This window comes from Periophthalmus magnuspinnatus, chromosome 11 (genome assembly GCF_009829125.3).
Source record: "Periophthalmus magnuspinnatus isolate fPerMag1 chromosome 11, fPerMag1.2.pri, whole genome shotgun sequence".
In the NCBI taxonomy this organism is placed as follows: domain Eukaryota; kingdom Metazoa; phylum Chordata; class Actinopteri; order Gobiiformes; family Gobiidae; genus Periophthalmus; species Periophthalmus magnuspinnatus.
Window position 1 is genome coordinate 23,302,380 of NC_047136.2, and position 20,269 is coordinate 23,322,648.

General features: G+C 40.8%; 1 protein-coding gene across 1 annotated transcript in view; it reads right to left on the bottom strand.

Moving 5' to 3' along the window:
• The window catches only part of ext1b (exostosin glycosyltransferase 1b), a 202,498-nt gene that overhangs the window by 36,703 nt on the left and 145,526 nt on the right, over positions 1-20,269 (bottom strand). The window contains exons 2-4 of the mRNA XM_033975151.2: positions 9,482-9,575; positions 5,443-5,550; positions 3,521-3,640 (exon numbers count right to left, since the gene is read on the bottom strand). Of these exons, the coding sequence (XP_033831042.1) occupies positions 3,521-3,640; positions 5,443-5,550; positions 9,482-9,575 (322 nt within the window). The remainder of the gene's footprint in view (positions 1-3,520; positions 3,641-5,442; positions 5,551-9,481; positions 9,576-20,269) is intronic.

Consider the following 20,269-nt stretch of genomic DNA (forward strand, 5'->3'; position numbering starts at 1 on the left):
TACTCTGCTCCGCAGTTTCTTTCAAAAAAAAAAAAAACAACAAAAAAACTCTAAAGGCGTATCGTTTAATCCCAGGTGCTTATTCTCCATGTGCCAAAGCAGTTTTGAAGGTTTCATTGCCTTATTTGCTTTTCCCGTATGTTACGCAGAGCGGACTGTGCGTGAGAGTCACCTGCAGCGACAAACCCAGATTTTAAGTAGGCATTGTCTGTTAAATTTATCTTTCTTTTTCTTGGAGGTCGTAGTCTCCTCTTCTGGCTCCTCAGTTGTCCTTTTCCCCTTTGTTAAAATCTCTCCAAAGACTTTTGTTTTGGCTCATTTTCACTCGCTTGTGGCTCTACTTTTGTGCGTCGTGTCTGATGTGTTATACGTGATACGTCATCGCGGATACAAGAGCAGATAATATACTTGCTACTACATCAAATAGATTTCTGTGGCGATTTCCAGCAGGATTTTCATGATACATCTACGGACGAGCTTATTAGTGTGTCATTAGGGACGGGCCAAAGTTGCTCCTGACCCCTGTGCGTACAGCGTCTGAAAATCAGGGCTCTTTACGCAGGACTGTGAGCTGTGTCTGTGTCTGTGTCTGTGTGTGTGTCTGTGTCTGTGTCTGTGAGACGTGAGCGGTGTTTGTTTTGAACATTGTTCCGCGAGTGTGACGCTTATTTTGAGCAACGAAAAATAAGAAAATATAATTTTATTTTAAGATCATAATAATCTTCCAATTTAAACTACAACAAAAAAAGAGCTAACACAAATAAAATACACTTCAGCCATGCAGAGCCGCAGTATAAGGCTGAAAGAGGCGCATGCGGCTCCGGAGCCGCGGGTTGCCGACTCCTGAAATAGAGCCACTGCACGTAAGCTCGACATCAATGAATCCAACTTGGTCAATGTAAAAGACGACAAAAGTTTTCAGAGGAAATAAAAGCAGATTTTCCGTTTTGGTGCAGTTTTATTTTCTAAACCTGCAGATGTGTTCATCCCGTGTTGTTGTCGTGTTGGTTCCAATTTTCAGGCACAGTTTAAAAAAAAAGCGTGTCAGTGCACCGTCTTTCTGTGTAAATATCTCATGTTACAATATGAAAACCTGCGGCTTTTATTCAGGTGCGGCTTATATATGTACAAAATTGATTTTCTCTTCAAATTTAGCTGGTGCGGCTTTTATTCAGGTGCGCTCTGTAGTCCGAAATTTACGGTAGTTTATTATACACTGCCTGGCCAAAAAAAAGGTCACACACTCTAATATTTGTTTTTTCCGCCTTTAGCTTTGATTACCGCACACATTCGCTGTGGCATTGTTTTGATTTCGCTTCTGCAATGTCACAAGATTTATTTCCATCCAGTGTTGCATTCATTTTTCACCAAGATGTTGCATTGATGATGGTCGAGTCTGACGCTGAACAAAGCTTCTCCAGCACATCCCAAAGATTCTCAATGGGGTTAAAGTCTGGACTCTGTGGTGGACAATCCATGTGTGAAAATAATGTCTCATGCTCCTGATCCACTCTGTCACAATTTGAGCCCGATGAATCCTGGCATTGTCATCTTGGAATATGATTGTGTCATCAAGGAAGAAAAAATCCATTGATGGAATAACCTGGTCATTCAGTATATTCAGGTGTCAGCTGACCTCATTCTGTTGCTGAATCTAGACCTGACCAACTGCAGCAACCCCAACGCATTTGCTTAGTTTTTATTGGCCAGGCAGTGTATACATGAATTTGAATTAGCTGCACAAAGCTAATAATTTATACTACGTAAATTGTTTTGGTTCCATGTCAATCAAACCTTTGCCTGGAATGAGCCGCAGTGTGTTTTTAAATTTGTGTATATCCATGGAGACAGGCCCCTTGGTCAAGTTATACGTCAAATCTGTGGAGGGATGACCCTGCTCACAGTAAGAAGACATGTTTTTACAAGTTATTACCTGCTTATCTCCCTAAGGTAAGCAGGTGGACCCTCCTCTAGAGAAGTTACATGGCAAAACTTTAATGTAGTTGACATTTAGTGTAGTTGAATTTTGTCAGTACAGCATGGTCATGATTTGGTTGAACAATTATTCTTCTAATGAATTACATACAAAAACAGACCTGGTTTTGTGTTTTGTTTCATTCACACATGTTTAACACAGTTCTTGTCAAAAAGAAAACACTCTGTTCCACCTTGTGATGTCATCATGTGGTGATACAGGAAGTGCTCCAATGTGTTTTTAAACTCCATACACCTTCACTAGAATCAGTTGGATCATTTCAGCTCTGGAACTGCCAACCTCTACTGAACAAAATGTAAAAAGTGACATCACAAGGTGGAAGAGAGCATTTTGAGCTTTGAAGATACAAACAAACTGATGATAAAATCGTACTGAAACATGTGCGAATGGAACAAAACGCAACTCCAGGTATGTTTTTGGTGACGTAACAGCCTTATAACATGATTTAAAGCTCACAAGAGTCTTTTTACCTGTATGTTTCATTAGAGCGTTTTGCTGCTGGAGGCTTCAGCGTGAATAGAATTACATTAGCCTGAATAGTGAACATTTGTACCCACAGCGTGAGCCGGCTCTGAGCCCGTCCTCTGCATATGTAAACAACAGCCTCTCTCCACTCGATAAGGACGAGATTCCCCCAGATGCTCAACTCTTATACTGTTAATAAAGTCAATCCACAGAAGAGAGGAGACTTCATTTGTCAGGGTGCGTTCTCACTTACACACGGATATCTCTATTAAATAACATGATTTGAGCCCAACAGGGATTTATAGAGCTGCCGTTTGAATCGTGTTGTCGATATTTCTCTGTTTGTTTTGGAGATGTGTGTGACCTTCAGACTGACGGGACATGTCCGGTAACGGTGAACATGTGCTGAGGATCAAATTCAGCCCCCGGAGTTCATTTTAAGAAGATGTATTTAAGACATATTTACTTAAAAAGACAGACACAGCGCTAGACCTGCCCTAAAGACTCGATTCACTAAACACTACATGCCAGTCACAGTCACTTTCTGCTATTTTTGTTTATTTGACGCTTTATTTTTATTCTTCTCAACATATTAGAGTGATTGTAAGTTGATCCAATCACTCCTCCTCTTCTCCTCCTCTCCCTCTCCTCGTCTCCTCCTCCTCTCTTCCTCCACTCCCTCTCTTTATCCTTTCCGTTTCCACATCCTCTTTCCCACCTCTTCCTTTCCTCCTCCTCTCCCTTTCCTGGTCCTCTCTTCCTCCTCTCCCTTTCCTCCTCTGTTTCTTCCCTCTCCTCCTCTCCTTTTCCTCCTCTCTTTCTTTCCTCTCCTCCTCCTCTCCTCCTTCTCTCACTCTCCTCCTCCTCTCCCTCATCTCCTCTCTTTCTCTCCTCACCTCTCCCTCTCCTCATCTCCCTCTCCTCCTTCTCTCCTCATTTCCTCTCCTCCTCCTCCTTTCCCTCTCCTCTGCTCCTCCTCTCTCTGTTCCTTCTCTCCTCATCACCTCTCATCCTCCTCCTCCTGTCCCTCTCCTCCTCCTCTCCTCCTCCTCTCCTCACCTCCAGTGTGGTCAGTACGATCTTCTCCACAGATGAGAAGTATGCGTCCCAGAGGAGTTGTGTCTGTTGCCGCAGAGACAGGATCTTGTCCTGGTGGATGGAGCGCACCGTGGTGGGAATCTAAACACAAAACACACAAAACACACAAAACACACAATCAGACATGTGACAGAAACCAGGAATATCAGGACTAAACCAGGAATATCAGGACTAAACCAGGACTAAACCAGAACTACAATAGGACTAATCTGGCCTTTGAGGATGTCCTATTTTATTTTTTTTCCTGTGTACCGTATTATCTATATATTCATTTTTTGTTGACTTTTATGTGAAAATAAAATCCATTCCAGATATACTGACACCATTAAAGAAATATCATATACTGCATACACTTTACTTAGTGAGAGCAGAAGTTGATGTAGCTGCATTGTAAGTTTTTTATTGTTGCTCTTTCACTCTTTTTGTAGAAGTAATGTTAAGATGAGTGCTCTTGAGTGTTTTGAAACACGCTATAAACTATGTATTATTCCTACTTCTATTTCAAATACCGTTGCTTCCACAAATTCTAAGGGTTTGTGAATGAAGCTTTACGCTGTTCCTCCTCGGCGCAGCATGCCTTTCATTCTAAATTCTAAATAACAGCTCTACATCTGCTGGATTTTCAGAACGTTAGTGAGTGTTTTTGCTTGTCGAAAATATTTGAAGATTTCTTTGCTCGGCTCCAATTTGGACAGCTGCCAAGAAGTAAGAATCACAGTGTGCAGCTGTTTAGGTGCATTTAAAATAGATTTGTGTTTTTGTTTTTGTCTCTCTCACTGCAAAACCCAAAGGCATATATTGTCACATTTAAAGTAACAATGTAATTATGGTGTTTGGCACGCACAGAACTAAAACGCTCCCTCGTGCGTTTGCAATATAAAACAAATTGGTAACATAAATATCCTTTAGCGATAACAAAATGTGACACTAAAAACATGCAAAAAAGGCAAATAAATAAACAAATAAATGAGCACTGTATGATGAAAAATGTGTGTATTTATAGTTGTTTCCATGTGCTGTGTGTGTCCTATGTTAAAGTACATTTGATTTGAAAGTATAGTTTATAAAGAAGTTGTTTTGGTGAGATTTTTGAGAAAACTGGCGACACACTCCGGGTTTAATGTGGAGGTAATGATTTTTCTTTGGCTTTGAATAAAACACTGATTAGTTTGCGATTTGTGAGAATGTTACAGAAAAAAACACGGAGGAACTGGTCTGGTTCATCTGAAATCAGTCGATAAATGAAAGCGTCGTTTCAGAGAACTGTCCCGCTCATTTTGTCTCAATCAGTACGTTTACATCAGTGGAAATCATATTTTTACTTGAACATGTTTTGTAGGTTTGAACAAATATACTGGATATTTAAACTGTCTTATTTAGATCGAATACATTTGGCTACTTTTGAACAGCTGATCTTTTACTGTACTGGTGCCCCATTGTGGAAAAAAATCATTTTTTTCTTGAATTTAAGTATGATTTTACAAACACAGCATTACATCTTAGTGCATAAAATAAATAACGTGTAAAAATGTTTAAAAATATATATATATAAAAAAACATAAAAACATTGTCGTTTCAGGTCATTTTCACACTGTCACCTCTGAGGTCAAAGGGCATTTGACAGTGATGACAGTAAAAGTGCTTAAAATCAGATAAAAAAACACGTTGTCATGGAGATAAGGTTACTGATCAGCTCACGTGGCTCATACTGTAGTTCTATGTTTGGGGTTGAATGATGAGCGACGCAAGAACCAACCCCAAAAAAGAAGTGAACAGACTTAAACACAGTGCCAGGGGGCCGCTGCACTGAGAGCTGTAACCTGAGTGAAAACGACCTTAAACACAGCAGTGCCTCGCTCTGTATTTACAGTATATGTGTTTACCTGCAGCAGGAGCCTCTCGTCCCCGATGACCGCTGCAGTTTTCCAGTCGATGATCTCGGAGAAGGGAAGCTCCCAGCCGTTACTCAGCATGACCGGGACACAGGCCGCCTGAACACACACACACACCAAACTTTGAGTGCAACAATCAAATACCAATGGTCAAAGTTCACTGAGCAAGGTTTATTTAAAAGTGCCTGAGTTTTATGGTTTTAAAAATGTGATAAACAAAAGTACTTTAAACTGTTTGGTCCAAAGTTATTCCTTATTTACCTTATGTATTCAGAGCATCCTAGTTAACCAGTGTTTATAAGCACAATTTGCAACTTTCAGAGACCAGAGCGGAGTTTTGTCGTCATGGTAATGCTAACAATAACTAGCATGTCAACAGCACACTTCCTGATACTCAGAGGATAAAACACTCTATAATTACATGCAGACAGTGGACTCATTTTGACCCTAAGAGCTGCTTTTACAGTATCAGCTCTTACTGGGGCAAAATACACCTTCATTTATGACATGAAACACAAAAGGTTTAGTTTAGAGTTTGGACAAACACAACCTGATGAGCCTCTGCTGCCTCAAAAATATTAAAGAAACAAATAGATGACATTTTCACCCAATTTCTTAAAGTTAGAATATGACAGTACACAGCGGGAGTGGTCTGGTCACACTGAAGTACTGAGACACACAAGGATCAGTCCTGTGAACGATTTATGTGGAGGAAATGGAGGTAAAGGACAGATATGTATGAGAGAGGGATGTATGGAGAGAGAGAGATGGGAGAAAGGGAGGGGAGGGAGAGCAGGAGAAGGAGAGAGAGGGTAAAGAGGTAAAGTACATAGGACATGTGCGAGAGGGGGATATAGGAAGAGAGGGAGAGAGAAGGAGGAAAGAAGAAAGAGGGTGTGTAGACAGAGAGAGGGATGAGGGGAAAGAGAGGTGAGAGAGGGAGAGAGAGGGATAGAGGAGAAAGAGAGGTGAGAGAGAGGGATGGGGGGAAAGAGAGGTGAGAAAGAGGGAGGGAGTAGAAGAGAGTGAGAAAAAGAGAGGGTGAGAGGGGAGAGAGAGAGAGATGAGTAGGAGAGAGAGAGAGAGTCAAGAGAAAAGAGAGGGAGAGGGGTGGGAAAGGTGAAAGACAAAAATAAGAGGGAAGAGGGAGAGGAGAGTGAGCAGAGACGGAGGGGGGTTGAGAGAGAAGAGAGAGACAAGTAAACGAGTAGTGTGAAGTGTCAAATAGGCTGAAAAGAGAAAGGTGAAGGAGAAAGGTGAAATCCATCATCACATCATCATTACATGAAACTCTTAATAATATCATTTATTTTTATCTCTTCATTATGAACGTTTAAATCCAACCAACTTAGATTCAGAACGACCTGTGCACTTATCAGGTCATGTTCACGGGAACGGTTTGGTTACATTATAAAAACATAGACAATATGTACAAGAGAGGGATATATGGAGAGAAGGAGAGAAGAGGGAGAGAAGAGGGAGAGAAGGGGGAGGGGGAGAGAGGGAGGGGACAGAGGAAAGAGCAAGGGGAGAGAGAGGGAGAAAGAAGACGGAGAAAGTGGGAGAGAGGGAAAGAGAGAGGAGAGAGCGGCGGGAGAGAGGGAGAGAGAGAGAAGGGGGGAGAGGGGAAAGAGCGGGAGAAAGGGAGGGTCAGGAAGGGGGAGAAAGAAGTGAGAGAGAGGAAAGAGTGAGGGGAGAGCAAGAGGGAGAGAGTGAGAGGGAGAGACAGTGGAAGAGAGTGGGAGAGAGCGTTAAGACAAAAGAGAGGGAGAGGAAATAGGCAAGGGAAAGGTGAAAATAAAAATAAGAGGGAAGAGGGTAAGTAGAGTGAGAAAAGAGGAGGGGCAGCAATTGAGAGAGGAGAGAAAGAGCGGGAGATAGTGGGAGAGAGAAGACGAGAGCGAGGGAGAGTGAGGGGAAGAGAGGGCAAGACAGAAAGAGAGAGAGAGGAGAGAAGGGGGGAGAGTGAGAGGGAGAGAGAGAAGAGAGTGGGGGAGAGGGAGAAGAAAGAAGGGAGGGAAAGGTGAAAATAAAAAAGAGGGCAGAGGGTGAGGAGAGTGTAGAAGAGAGAGGGGCGATGACTGAAGAAGAAAGAAAGAGAGGGAGATAGTGGGAGAGAGCGCTTGAGTGTGAGGGGGAGAAAGAGAAGGAGAATGAGATTGGGAGAAAGAGACTTAAGAGAAAAGAGGGAGAGGAAAGGTGAAAGAAAGGAGAGTGAAGAGAGCCACGGTCGAGAGACGAGAGCCACGAGCAGACGAGTGATGTGAGTCAAAGAGCCATTGTATCAGTTCATGTTAAGACGATGATTTGGTCACATTATAAAAACACAAACACATTTAAACATCATTGTCTGATAAATCAAATCCCCCAAACCTGATTAACAAGCATTTCATGTGGAGGCTCGTGGGCCACACTTCAAACACACTTGTATTTGTGCCGATTTGTAGACGGAGCCAGAGCCGTTTTAAACTAAAGTGAAAGCATGTTTTATCTGACACATGATCAAGCCCAAACAGAGCTCTTCCCTTTTGCACAGCGGCTTTGATCACACAACCACATCCTGTTTAGACAAACCAAGGCACAGCGCAACACAGCGTCTGTACTGGCTCCGTCCCATTCACCAGTGACTTTAGAATTCTAAAACCACTGGTCCCATAAGAGGTTAAGGTGGGTTGAGTCAGTGATTTGCAAAGTGGATGGTCCGAAGATGCTTTTTTATGATTTCTTTTATGATTTAAGTTGAACCGAAAACTGTATACATAGCAGTAATCCACTCGGGGCGATGTAAACATTATTAGTCGAGGGTTCAGATCCACAGACCCACAGTTTGATGGTGCGATTCCAGCTCCCACAGATGAACGCTGTCATTGTGTCCTTGGGCAAGACGCTGGGTGAGTGGTTCCTTGATGTAAAGTGCTTGAAGGTGGAAAAGTGCTATAAAAAATCTGCTTATTTCTTGTCAATGTTATCTGTTTGTCTAGACTAATTGACCAATGACTGTTTCACTGTTTGATTTTCTAATTTAAAAACTTTGTTAAGTCTTGCGAGGCCACTGCTGTTGTGATTTTGATAAATAAATAGAATATGTTTGGGTCAAATGACACAATAAACCACTAAATTAATGGTAAAAGGTCATGTTTTTATATAGCGCTTTCTACCTTCAAGGCACTTCACATCAAAGAAACAGTCATACATTCACACACACATTCAGACACAGACACTGGAGGCGAGGCGGGTTAAGTGTCATCCCCAAGGACTCGACAACAGTATTCATCTGTGGGAGCTGGAATCGCACCGCCGACCTGTGGGTCAATGTACAAACACTCTACCAACCGAAATGCCATTGAATCTCTATTAAACAAACATTTTCTGCATGAAATTATAATTGCCATTGATGTATTTCAGCTGTGTGGGTCCTGGGTGGGGTGCGTGGTTACTTTGGGCGGTCTCGGGTTGAAAAATGTGCCCATCCTTGTGTTAAGGTACACTTACACCCATCCATCAGACCTGCTGGGGCAAGCTGCCAGGAGCTGTGTTTGACCAAAGTGCTGCACCCAAGAGACCCATCTCCAGATTTAAGCTTGATTAGGACTACTTTTATTGGAGATTTTTGCTTATTTTGCATGTTTTGGCCAAATCATGGGTCTCTTCCAAGTGTACCATTCCTCAGACAGTATTTTGTTCATTAAATTGTATCGCTTTTAAGTAATTATAGTGTTACATTTGGTTGAATTAATCGTTTTTCAGTAGTTGACGTCTTTGTAAACAGCTCTGGGTGCAAACATTTTTAACTGAGGTCACAATGCACCCTTTTGCCCCCCTGTACACCCAGCCCTGCGCGCTACACAAACAAAGCGAACTGAACAACTTAAACTAACACTGCAAAATGTTTTCGAGTGAACTCCACCTCCCTGCTCTTCACTGGTGGTCTGGTATGTTCTTATTAAAAGCGCAGGGCCAATAGTTTAGCAATCCTTTAATATAAACAGAATGAAACTTAAATTAAATGTTAGTGGGAGGTGGCACTGACCTGTAGCGCCTCCAGAAAACGGAAGGAGCCCAGACGACGACCGCGAGGGACCAGGCAGAAGGTGGAGTTATGAAGCATCTCTCTGTAGTCATATCTGCAAGAGACAAACACAAACACAGATCAGAAAATAGCCCTTTTAACACTTCTGTAATTACGAACACAATACAATAAAAACGACTGTAGCTTAGATCACATCACTATAAACGTGTAGATCTTTTATTTCTACATCCACGTCGGCATTTCAGAGAGCAATTTAAACCAATTGTACAGATTAAAATCTCATTATTTGCCGCTTGTTGGACCCCTGCTGTTGAATGTGCAGCTGCAATTTCACCAAATCAAAAGAAGCTTTGATCATTACAAATATGCAGATCACTAAACAAACTGATGCAATCGTCAGAGTGTTTAGGTCATTATGCCCTGATTCTGGGCTGAAAGGCAAAAAGGAGTCTGAATAGAACAAATATTTGGGAGAAGTCGCTTTGTTGAACTACAATAGATGGTAATCATCAATTTCACCTGCAAAACTGGAACCAAAACCTTATGAGTGATGAGTTTCCAAACATCTATGTACTGTATCAAAATCATTTCTACTAACTCTGATTTCAATAAAGAAGAGATTGTATCCAAACAAGAACCCACACTGTGAATCTCAAGAGTTCACAAGTAACTCAGAGTCTCCCACCAAAACAAAACGGCCGTTCCTTGTGGTGATGTTAGTATCCGACTATCGGGCTTGTCCTGCAACTGACCTGAATATTCATTGTGAATCCCAAACTAAATCTTTTTATTAAATGTAAGGATTTATTTTCATAGCCAGCAAAAATACAACCTTTTTCTGACACATAAGCCACAGATGTACTTTAAAATAGCCCTGAACATATTCCTCTGTATCGTACGTCTTGACATCAGGTTAAGAATAGCAACATAATGAAGTATAGGGTTTCTGGGGACTGTGGGTTAACAAGGAGCTCAGGCAGGAAATCATTTATCATTTAGGCCTCATCCATCTCTCTCTGCTCCCTTGTCTCTAGTCAATGGTCTCTGGTCCCTGGTCTCTGGTCTCTAGTCCTTGGTCTCTAGTCTCTAGTCTCTAGTCTCTAGTCTCTAGTCTCTAGTCTCTAGTCTCTAGTCTCTGGTCTCTGGTCTCTGGTCTCTGGTCTCTGGTCTCTGGTCTATAGTCCTTGGTCTCTGGTCCCTGGCCTCTCATTCCTAATCTCTGGTCTCTGGTCTCTAGTCCTTGGTCTCTAGTCCTTGGTCTCTCATCCCTGGTCTCTGGTCCCTAGTCTCTGGTCCCTAGTCTCTGGTCCCTTGTCTCTGGTCCCTTGTCTCTAGTCCCTTGTCTCCGGTCCCTTGTCTCTGGTCCCTTGTCTCTGGTCCCTAGTCTCTGGTCCCTTGTCTCTGGTCCCTAGTCTCTGGTCCCTAGTCTCTGGTCCCTGGTCTCTAGTCCCTGGTCCCTGGTCTCTAGTCCCTGGTCTCTAGTCCTTGGTCTCTAGGTCTTGGTCTCTAGTCCTTGGTCTCTAGTCCTCGGTCTCTCATCCCTGGTCTCTGGTCCCTTGTCTCTGGTCCCTAGTCTCTGGTCCCTGGTCTCTGGTCCCTGGTCTCTCGCCCCTGCTCTCTAGTGTATAGTCTCTGGTCTCTTGGTCCCTGATCTCTGGTCTCTTGGTCCCTGATCTCTGGTCTCTGGCCCCTGGTCCAGCTATAGTCCCACTCTAGAGGCTACAGTCCCAGTCCTCATGTCCCTCTGTGTGTCCTTCTCGAGCAGGAGAAGGTGCTGAGGCAGCGGTCTGAGAAAGCATCGATAAACAAGTGCACAATAGGACTAGGATGGAGGCTCCAGGGACGTTAGAATGTCCCTGAGATTTGGAGACAAATGTGCAGCCCAGTAAATAAAGCATCCAGAGCCCTATGTGAGTCATGTATTGGATATTTTTAATTTATACTTATACTTTTTTTGTTTAGCATTTAAAGATACATTATGTAACTTTTCTAGCGGAGAATATATGCACATGCTTGTTTCGATAAAGATATCATTGTGTTTTGTAGAATGATTCACTGTGTGGCATTAGACTAGCTCCATGGATACAAGCAGGTGATGCCATCAAGCTGAGTCAGGTCTATGAAGAGGTGAGCACACTCACCTTAAGAACACATGCACATTTAGTTTTTGGTGTTTAAGCCATACAAAACCTACGATGAAATAAATGCTAGAAGAACAAGCTTAATGCCAAACAGTGACTGCATGTGGAACATTTCAGGCAAAGCAATAACATCTCCATGGAGACAAGTAGGTGACGGACGCTGCACCAGAAAAGTTGCAAAGTTGCAAAGTACACCTTTAAACTGGAAATAAACTAGTTATGTTTGAATTTAGACATTTTATGAAGACATCTATCGATCTATTAGCACTGGATAAGTCATGAATCCACTCGTTCATTCATAAATTTCCAAACTAGAACCTTTTACACATCACTTCTGCTCAAACAACTCACTTGACACTAGACACGAGTATATCTCAAATGCAAAAACACCATAAAAGACAAACTTCAGCTTACATAACTGCATTTTACACCTCCGAAATGGACCACAGACAAATCCGGGCTGACGCAATTTGAACGCTCCTCAATGCATTCAGTTCCTGTCTTCAATCATTAAAATGGAAGTTACAGCCGTGCTAAAATCCCACCTTGGTTTCACACCTTCTCTCTTCTCTCTCCTCTCGCATACATTTGACAGACACGCCGTCGCGCCTTCTCACTGTCACCTGTAGATATTTGACAAGTCATATCCTCATACCAGCTGTCTGTCTGGGCTAAAGAGGTACGAGTCACGAATATAAAGATTGTACAGAGAGTAAATGTCAGGTCATAAAACTATTGTCTTAGAAATCACATGTTAAAACGTTGTGGACCTGGGCGTTTATAATATATAGTCCTGTTTTGAGCCAATTCTAGTCCTGGTTTAGTTTCAGTTTAGTCCCAGTTCTGATGTAGGCATGCAGGTGTGAACGCAGCCAAGGCAAGTGACGATGAAGGGCGCTACCGTGAAGAGAGGAATCCAAGATGGCTGCTGTTATTTTTACATCAAAACGTGCTGATATGAAAAGTTGTTGTAACACTTGTCGTTTACATACAGTATTTCAAGGCATTTTCAAGTCCGTATGAAGGCTACCATGGCAACGAGTCACGGTTTAAACAATCAATTGTCCAAACTGTCAGGTATGAAAACAAACTAAAAGACAATTTAATCACTTACAGATGGTTAAAAAATACCTTGCATCTACACTTATTACTGGCACAGCATCACAAGTTTACTGTAGAATAGATAAAAGATTAATGTTTCCATGGAGACAAGCAGGTGGTAGACCCGTCACCTGAAAAGTTATGTAGTACACCTTTAAATTTATGCTAATCTAAATCAAACTATTTTGGATTGAGGATTTTTCCACCACCTGCCGCGCTCATTTTGTTTATGTGCGAGTCTAAGCAGATTTACACACTTTTAATTAAGAATTTTAATACCAATTTAATAAAAGACCCTGGTGTGGTTATGTGTTTTCCTCTGCATTTTCTCTCCTCTCTCTGCTCTGTCTGAATACAGTCTCTGGTAACCGTGGCGACCTTGACTCCTGGCTTATGCACTGCACTGCAGCTGCTGCTCTGAGTGTTCTGTTTAACACGTTTTTTTTTTTTCCTTTTCTCTTGAGTTCGACTTCACGTGGATAGTCAGGTTGGCCAGTCTGTTTGATACACTATGATTAAAAGGCACTGAAAGTTATCGTACTGAAAAATAGCGTGGGATGTGTCTTGGTAATGGACAACACAACAGTATGTGACAATACAGCAGGGAGTGGGTTAAACAGTTCAGTATGTAACATTTTTATTACATTCTGTTTGTTTCCATGCAGATGTTGTTGCGTTATTATCACATTTATTCAATTATAGGTGATTTTTTTTTATAAAACATGTGCGTTCCTACATGTGGTCACTTCTCTCCACAGATCTGACCTGTAACTTTGCCTGAACTTTCAAGTATCACACATACAGACAGAAATGTACTAAGTCAGAGTTCAGACCCAGATTGTGTTTCTATTGATGAGACGTTATGTAAAAAACATGTAAAAGGCAAAAGGGACAGTTCTATACACTATAATGCACCAACCAATACCATAAAAGACTCAAACCACATGGTCCACACTACAATAAGAAACAAAATAGAAATAAATAAAAACATAAAAATTAAAATGAACTTTAAAGCCACTAAATAAATATACAATTCTAATAAATAAACAGAATTTTTTCCATTTTCGGTTGTGTTTATTGCACTAAAAACATGGATCCTTACTGACAGCATGCTTGCTTTTCCATAAACCTGACTTATTTGGCATGGAGGAGGGCTTCATCCTGCTTGTTTCCATGGCTATACTTAATATTCCACAATATGCCATAAAACATATCTATCCCCACGGAGAATATTCCAAAGTATGGTTTTAACTTTTTTTTTTTTTTTTAGAAACTTATATTTTGTTGTTTTCAAAAGACATGATAATAGAACAAAGACCAATTAGTCAGCTGTTATTTAAATACAGTTTCCACTTTTCCCAGTGTTCTTCATATTTTTCTTTTTGAAACCTTAGAGTCTAAATAAGTAAGTCTCTCCATAAAGCGAATTTCTTCCACGATGTCCTTCCAGCTGCCGAGCGTAGGGGGCGTCTTCCTTATGCCATTTGCGGGTAATGGCTTTTTTTGATGCTGCCAGTAATATCTTGATTAAATAATAGTCCTTTTGTGGGATGTGTGCGTCAGTGGTTTGCCCAAAATACATTGTTATGCATGTTCTTGCTCATGTGTAGCCAAATATTTTCCCAATTTTTTTGCCCAAAGTATCCCAAAATTGTGACACTTTGTTGCACTGCCAAAACACATGTCCCACATTATACTCCCCACATTGTCTCCAACACAATCCACAGATAGTGATGCTTTTTTTGAATTTTTGGGGTGATGAAAAATCTGATTATGTTCTTGTTGAATTAGTTGAGGTTGTCTGATTTTGACACTTATTTCTTCTTTAATTTCTTTCACCCATTTATCCCTAATGTATAACGATACGTATTTTTCCTGTTGACCCCTAAACCTTTATACCATTTAGATATGAAGGTTTTAACTTTTTATTTCCATGGAAGCAGTCAGGTGATGCTCAATCTACAAAAAGTTACATACTGTACCTTTAAAAAATCTCTTGCATTCCTCTTCATACAACAATACAATAAAACAATAACGTCATTTGTCTCAATCCGGCCTTTTGTCAATATAAAAAGTATAATAGTATAATAGTAAAAGTATAAAATCTCTTGTTCTCTCGCAAACCGTCGCCACAGTAACGACTCTGCACAGTTGCCGTGGAAACATGTCATTAAACTTCCCTGGTTAGTATCGTCTTAATTACAGCGGTAACATAGAGCGGAGCATCCTCACAGAAGGGGTAATTGCGAGGCCAGAATTAGCTGATGACTCCGCCCACTTGTTCATTACACCTCCACTGCCCCCCTGTGGTCCACACACGTCACATCGTTTATTTAATTTTCGTCTCAATCGCTCCTAAAGGGCATTTCTAAAGCAAAGGTTGGAATGTTTTGGGTATTTTGTATATGTAAAAGGGCATGTTGTATACGTAAAAGCTAAACAATACAGATCTTATGAGTAAAAGTACTAAAGTAGTTTGTTTGTGACCAACCGCCAACTTTAAATAGATTACAATAATGCGATTTAATAATAATCTAATGGAATTTATAATATGAGTCATGCTACTAGCAAATATACTGCCACTGAGCTTTTGAAAGAACGGCTAATTCAAAATGATTTTATATAACCAAGCGTACATAATATTACATTTAAACTTTTCTTTTATGCACTTGTTGAAAGCCAAGTTAATAACTACATCTACAGATACTTTTATAACTGAGACGCCAAACTCATTTCAAGCTGGTTTTCAACTTTATGCGAATATATAAGTTAAAGTTACATGTTTGCAAGGTCTAATCATCTTATTCCAGAGATTATCGTGGTGCAGCTATAGTCTTTGGGGTTCTATAGGGACTACAGAGCCTTTTTAAAGCCTCACAGAGAAGACGATTTTACACAAATGAACCTACTTTACATCAGATTTTCTCAGATTTTCCATTGAAATGAATGAGGCTCTCACTTAACCGGAAGTGCTGTGGTTTATTCTCATTTATGGCAAAAATGGGCGGGGCGGAATAATGTCTATAAACTAGATCTAACCTCAAGGAACTGTCAAAAACATTAAATAATCACAAACTTGAAACCCATAGTTATTCAGCTTAAACTATGGTATGTTCTATTGGCTGTTACGTCTATGGACACATTAGAAACATAAACAACTTTTGCGCTTTTGTACCACTATAGACGTTTAACAGGATTGACTCACTTCTCCTAGATTCACTTAGTCTGCTCCCAGTTCCCAGCGCTCGTCTTTAGCTTAGATCCTCTTTCTTTCAGGTGTAATGGGGAACAGACAGAACAGAGGGGCTCTTAATGCAAAGAAAACGGCCATGAAAAACACTAAAGTGACTGAACTGCACCACTCCAACTAATGTACTTAACTCACGGGGGTCTGACAGCCACCAAAAAGGTCTGGTCCTGGCTCTGTCTGGTGCCAAACTCTCGCCAAAGAAAACCGAAGAACCACGAAATGTCAAGAGTCTAAAGGAGAGGAGACACAACCAGGCCAATTTACAGCTCTGTTGTGGTCCCTGAACTAAACAGCTCTGACAAACAACACAAGCGGAAATAAGGGGCAACGTGAGATAAATAAGTCAATGCGGTAAGATGTACTAAAGTAGAAAGTAAATTAAAGGTGCACTGCGTAACTTTTCTGATGGCGTGTCTGCTAACTAATTGTCTTAACGTGTCTATTTTGCATTTAAAAGTTTAAAGGGAGGTGTTCTGGGAATGTCACAACAGGAGGAGGGCTGAAGAGCTGGAGGAGGTGTCTGGGGTGAGGGAAGTCTGCGACTCCCTGCTTAGACTGATGCCCCCGCGATTCAGCCCAGGATAAACGGAAGAAAATGGATGGATATATGATGGATATTTTTCAAAATACCTTCAAAATGTCCGTTCTTATTGTGTGCAAGCTCGCCTCTCCACAGATCAATATTAATAAAAGTGACTGTTAGCGTTGAGAGACAGTGAGTTAGCTAGCGTGCTCGTGTGCACAGAGCCTATTAAAAGTGAATTACACAAATCCATAATTCAAAAACACACAAATATATAAATATACAGGACAGTTGCAGCCTCTGTTGGGAGTTGTGGGTTGAACATAGTATGAAAATCGGACCAATTTCCTAGTACATAAAGCAAAATATATCCTCAGGTTTGCAGTGAGTTCACATTTCTACAAGAAAATAAACCTAGAAGAAGAAGTTATTAATTTTACAGAGCATTGAACCTGGAGCCTCTTTAGCTGTGGCCTGTATTTGAACTCGATATGAGAAAACTGTGTAAAGAACATCAAAGTTTTGGTCTGGGTTTTGAAGTGGGGTGGACCGGGGCTAATTGTGGTCAGATTTTAAAATGGAGGATGATCAGTGCTTTTTTATCTGGAAAAACATGAAGAGACTGCTGAGAAAACACACAGAGAAAGGTCAGGTCAAGTTGGAATTAATAACCACTCCAGCTGTAAGGCAATATGTGCAGTCCAAACAATAGCTTTTGTGTTTAAATAGAAATGAACACAAAAGGAACAAGTGCTGTTTTATCAAAGCTTTAAATCTACTTTTCAGTGCCTCCATTTAAGCAAATTGTGATTACAGGAGGATTTATATAACGCTTTTTCATGAGCGGCATAACCTTGATTGTAGGACTCATGATTTAGCCAAGAAGTAACCCTGAAAAATGGCAAAAAGTCACATTTTAGGTCTACTTTACATATTACTAAGGTCGTAATTAGATGCTGGTTTTAGATTTGAAATCACACATCAGTAGAGTTTTATATTATTCACAAATTGCAGCATAAGCCTTGTCCATCATCATGATTAAACACATTTTAGGTTTGGGAAATGGCAAACACACGAATCACACTTTTCAATTTCGCTAAAAAATAAATAATTATGGCTTTCGGTCTTAATTTCATGAACGTAAATGAGACACGATTTTCATTAGTGCCGTTCAACAAAAATAGTCACATTTCTTCCTTCAGAATCTGAACTCTGCTCCAAACCTATGAAAGAGTAGCTGTAGACCTCGCTGTTAAAGATACCCGAGCTGATTACCGACGATTTGAAAAAAACGGGATCTCGATTCTCTTGATAATAATTAAAGGTCCTATATTACACAGAATTGACTCTTGTGAGCTTGAAGACATGTTAAAATGTTGTTATGACATCAAAAACAGACCTGGAGTTGTGTTTTGTTTCATTCACACATGTTTGAGTCTGTCTTTAAAGCGCAAAATGCTCTGTTCCACCTTGTGATGTCATGAAGTGGTAGTTTTCAACTGACCAGCTACCATTTACCTTCAGTAGTTCAGTAGAGATTGGCAATTCCAAGGCTGAGATTATCCAAATGATTCTAGTGAAGGAATATGGAGTTTAAACATACAGTGGAGCACTTCCTGTATCACCACATGACATCACAAGGTGGAACAGAGTGTTTTCTGAAAGTAGAACTCAGCGTAAACATGCAGGATTTGAGTGTTAAACGTGCAAATGAAACAAAACACAACTCCAGGTCTGTTTATGAGTGAGGAAACAACATTATAACATGAATCAGAACAGAGTGCATTATGGGCCCTTTAACAATGACACTCGTGAAAAACTTAAAACACATCATGAAGCATCAAGATCCTAGGAGACCGCTCCAGATGCGCACGCCAAACGGAGAGCGGATAAAACCGGGCCATGTTTGCCCCTTCTCAACCGTGAATGTATTTGAAGTATACGGTCTAAAGGGAGGCTAGCTAACTTCACAAGCTGTAGATTTATAATGAATCCGGCGTCCCTTCTTTGATCTATCTTTAATATTTTAGCAGAGTGAACATCTGGTGAGCCTATCCAGATGTCAGTTGGCTGTCCATTTGTCCCTATGGCCCCTCCGCTGCCATCGCCGCCTGTAAACCCGCGTCTAATTCATTTGGCGAATTAGCGCTCATTAGCCGGCTTATGCTAGTTCCCATTAGCTTTGGAGAGTGAGAATAATACCGCGGTCCAGTCTGCTAAACAAACAACAGTTCATGGTCAAATACACAAGGACGCTAAGGTTTTTCAACGTAAGGCCTGATCAAATGTTACCCAGAAGCGGGCAGGGGCGCAGTGCGAACCCTGGTGGCTGGAGTATGTCACTACATCAACAGACAAAGAAGTTCAGTGTAATAAAATAATAACTTTACAATCAGAACATTTGAACATTTGGTGGATCAAGGCCCAAACAAGTGCAGGAGACATCTTAAACTGCACTATGTAACTTTTTCCTGCCTTTCTCCATGGAGATTATAACTCTTTACCTGGAATGTTCCACAGTATGTCATTAAACACATCTAGCGTTTGTTTAGTTACAGGTGTTTTTCTAGCTTGTAAATCCCTGCACATTCATTCTTACTGTGAGAAATCTGATCCATGGTAGCGTCACCTGGTGGTTTCCATGGATACAGACAAGTTTAAAGCCATACTGTATGAGATTCCAGGCAGAGCGGTAATATTTCTATGGAGACAAAGTGGTGGAGAAAATTACATAATGTGCACAATTAAGGTGGGCTTAAATTGTGTTGAAGGAGCACTGGTAATGTTGGTTAAAAGATGTTTGCCTGCCCCAATACTTAAGTCTATCTCTGCCTGTGTTCTCATGTACCAGACGGGTTTAGTTTAGTCTGCCGTCTCTGGGCTGTGGAGTGAAATGGGGCATTTGTCATAAAACATGCATGGAAAATGTGAGGTAAGGGCGGCTGCTGCTGCTGCTTTTCTTAATAAAATGAACAGAGGGCATTTGGTCAGTGTGAATACCTAAAGTTTGAGCTCAAGACTCAAACTATAAACGTGTATAGTTGCAGTTCAACGCACTGCTGAAGAGAGCTGCTCCTGCCCTGTGCAACTGTCTGTTTTTGTAAAATAAAACAGATTTTATTTAAGTTGATTTTATTGCAGTGAAAAACATAAAAAAACGTGGGCTTGTACTTCCACAAACCTGACACCTGTCCTGCTTGTTTCCATGGAAATGTTGTCCTTTGGCTATTGGTGACATTCTATAGGCCCATAATATTTAATACATATCAGGGCAGCTAAAACTGATAGAACTGATGTGTTAAATTGATGATTTTTGCTGTAACATGGTGAGTTCTTGGGTCTAGTCACTAATAGAAGTGATCAGGTTCAACATTTATGAATTTACCTTTCAGATATTTCACGGCGAAGTACAACGCAATCAATCGAGAAATCTGGCTCTTTCCCCTCATAAAGACAACATCACATTCAAGAAACTGAAAACCACCAATAATCTCCAAAGATATGGCATAAAACTCCATGGCGAATGTTCCAAAGTATGGTTTTAACTTTCTATTCCATCTAATCATGCCATTGACGTACCCCCTTTCTAAAGTTACATACTGCAGCTTTAAATGTGCTATATTTACACTGGAATATAATAGTTTACAAGTGAACAGTAGCGTGATAAAAAGCAGCCGTTTCATTCTGATCACGTCTCTGTTCGTGGATTTCAGGCGAGAGTTTTCACTTCCTGATTTGAAGGATTTTGTGAGGACCTTCCCCCATTCAAAAGA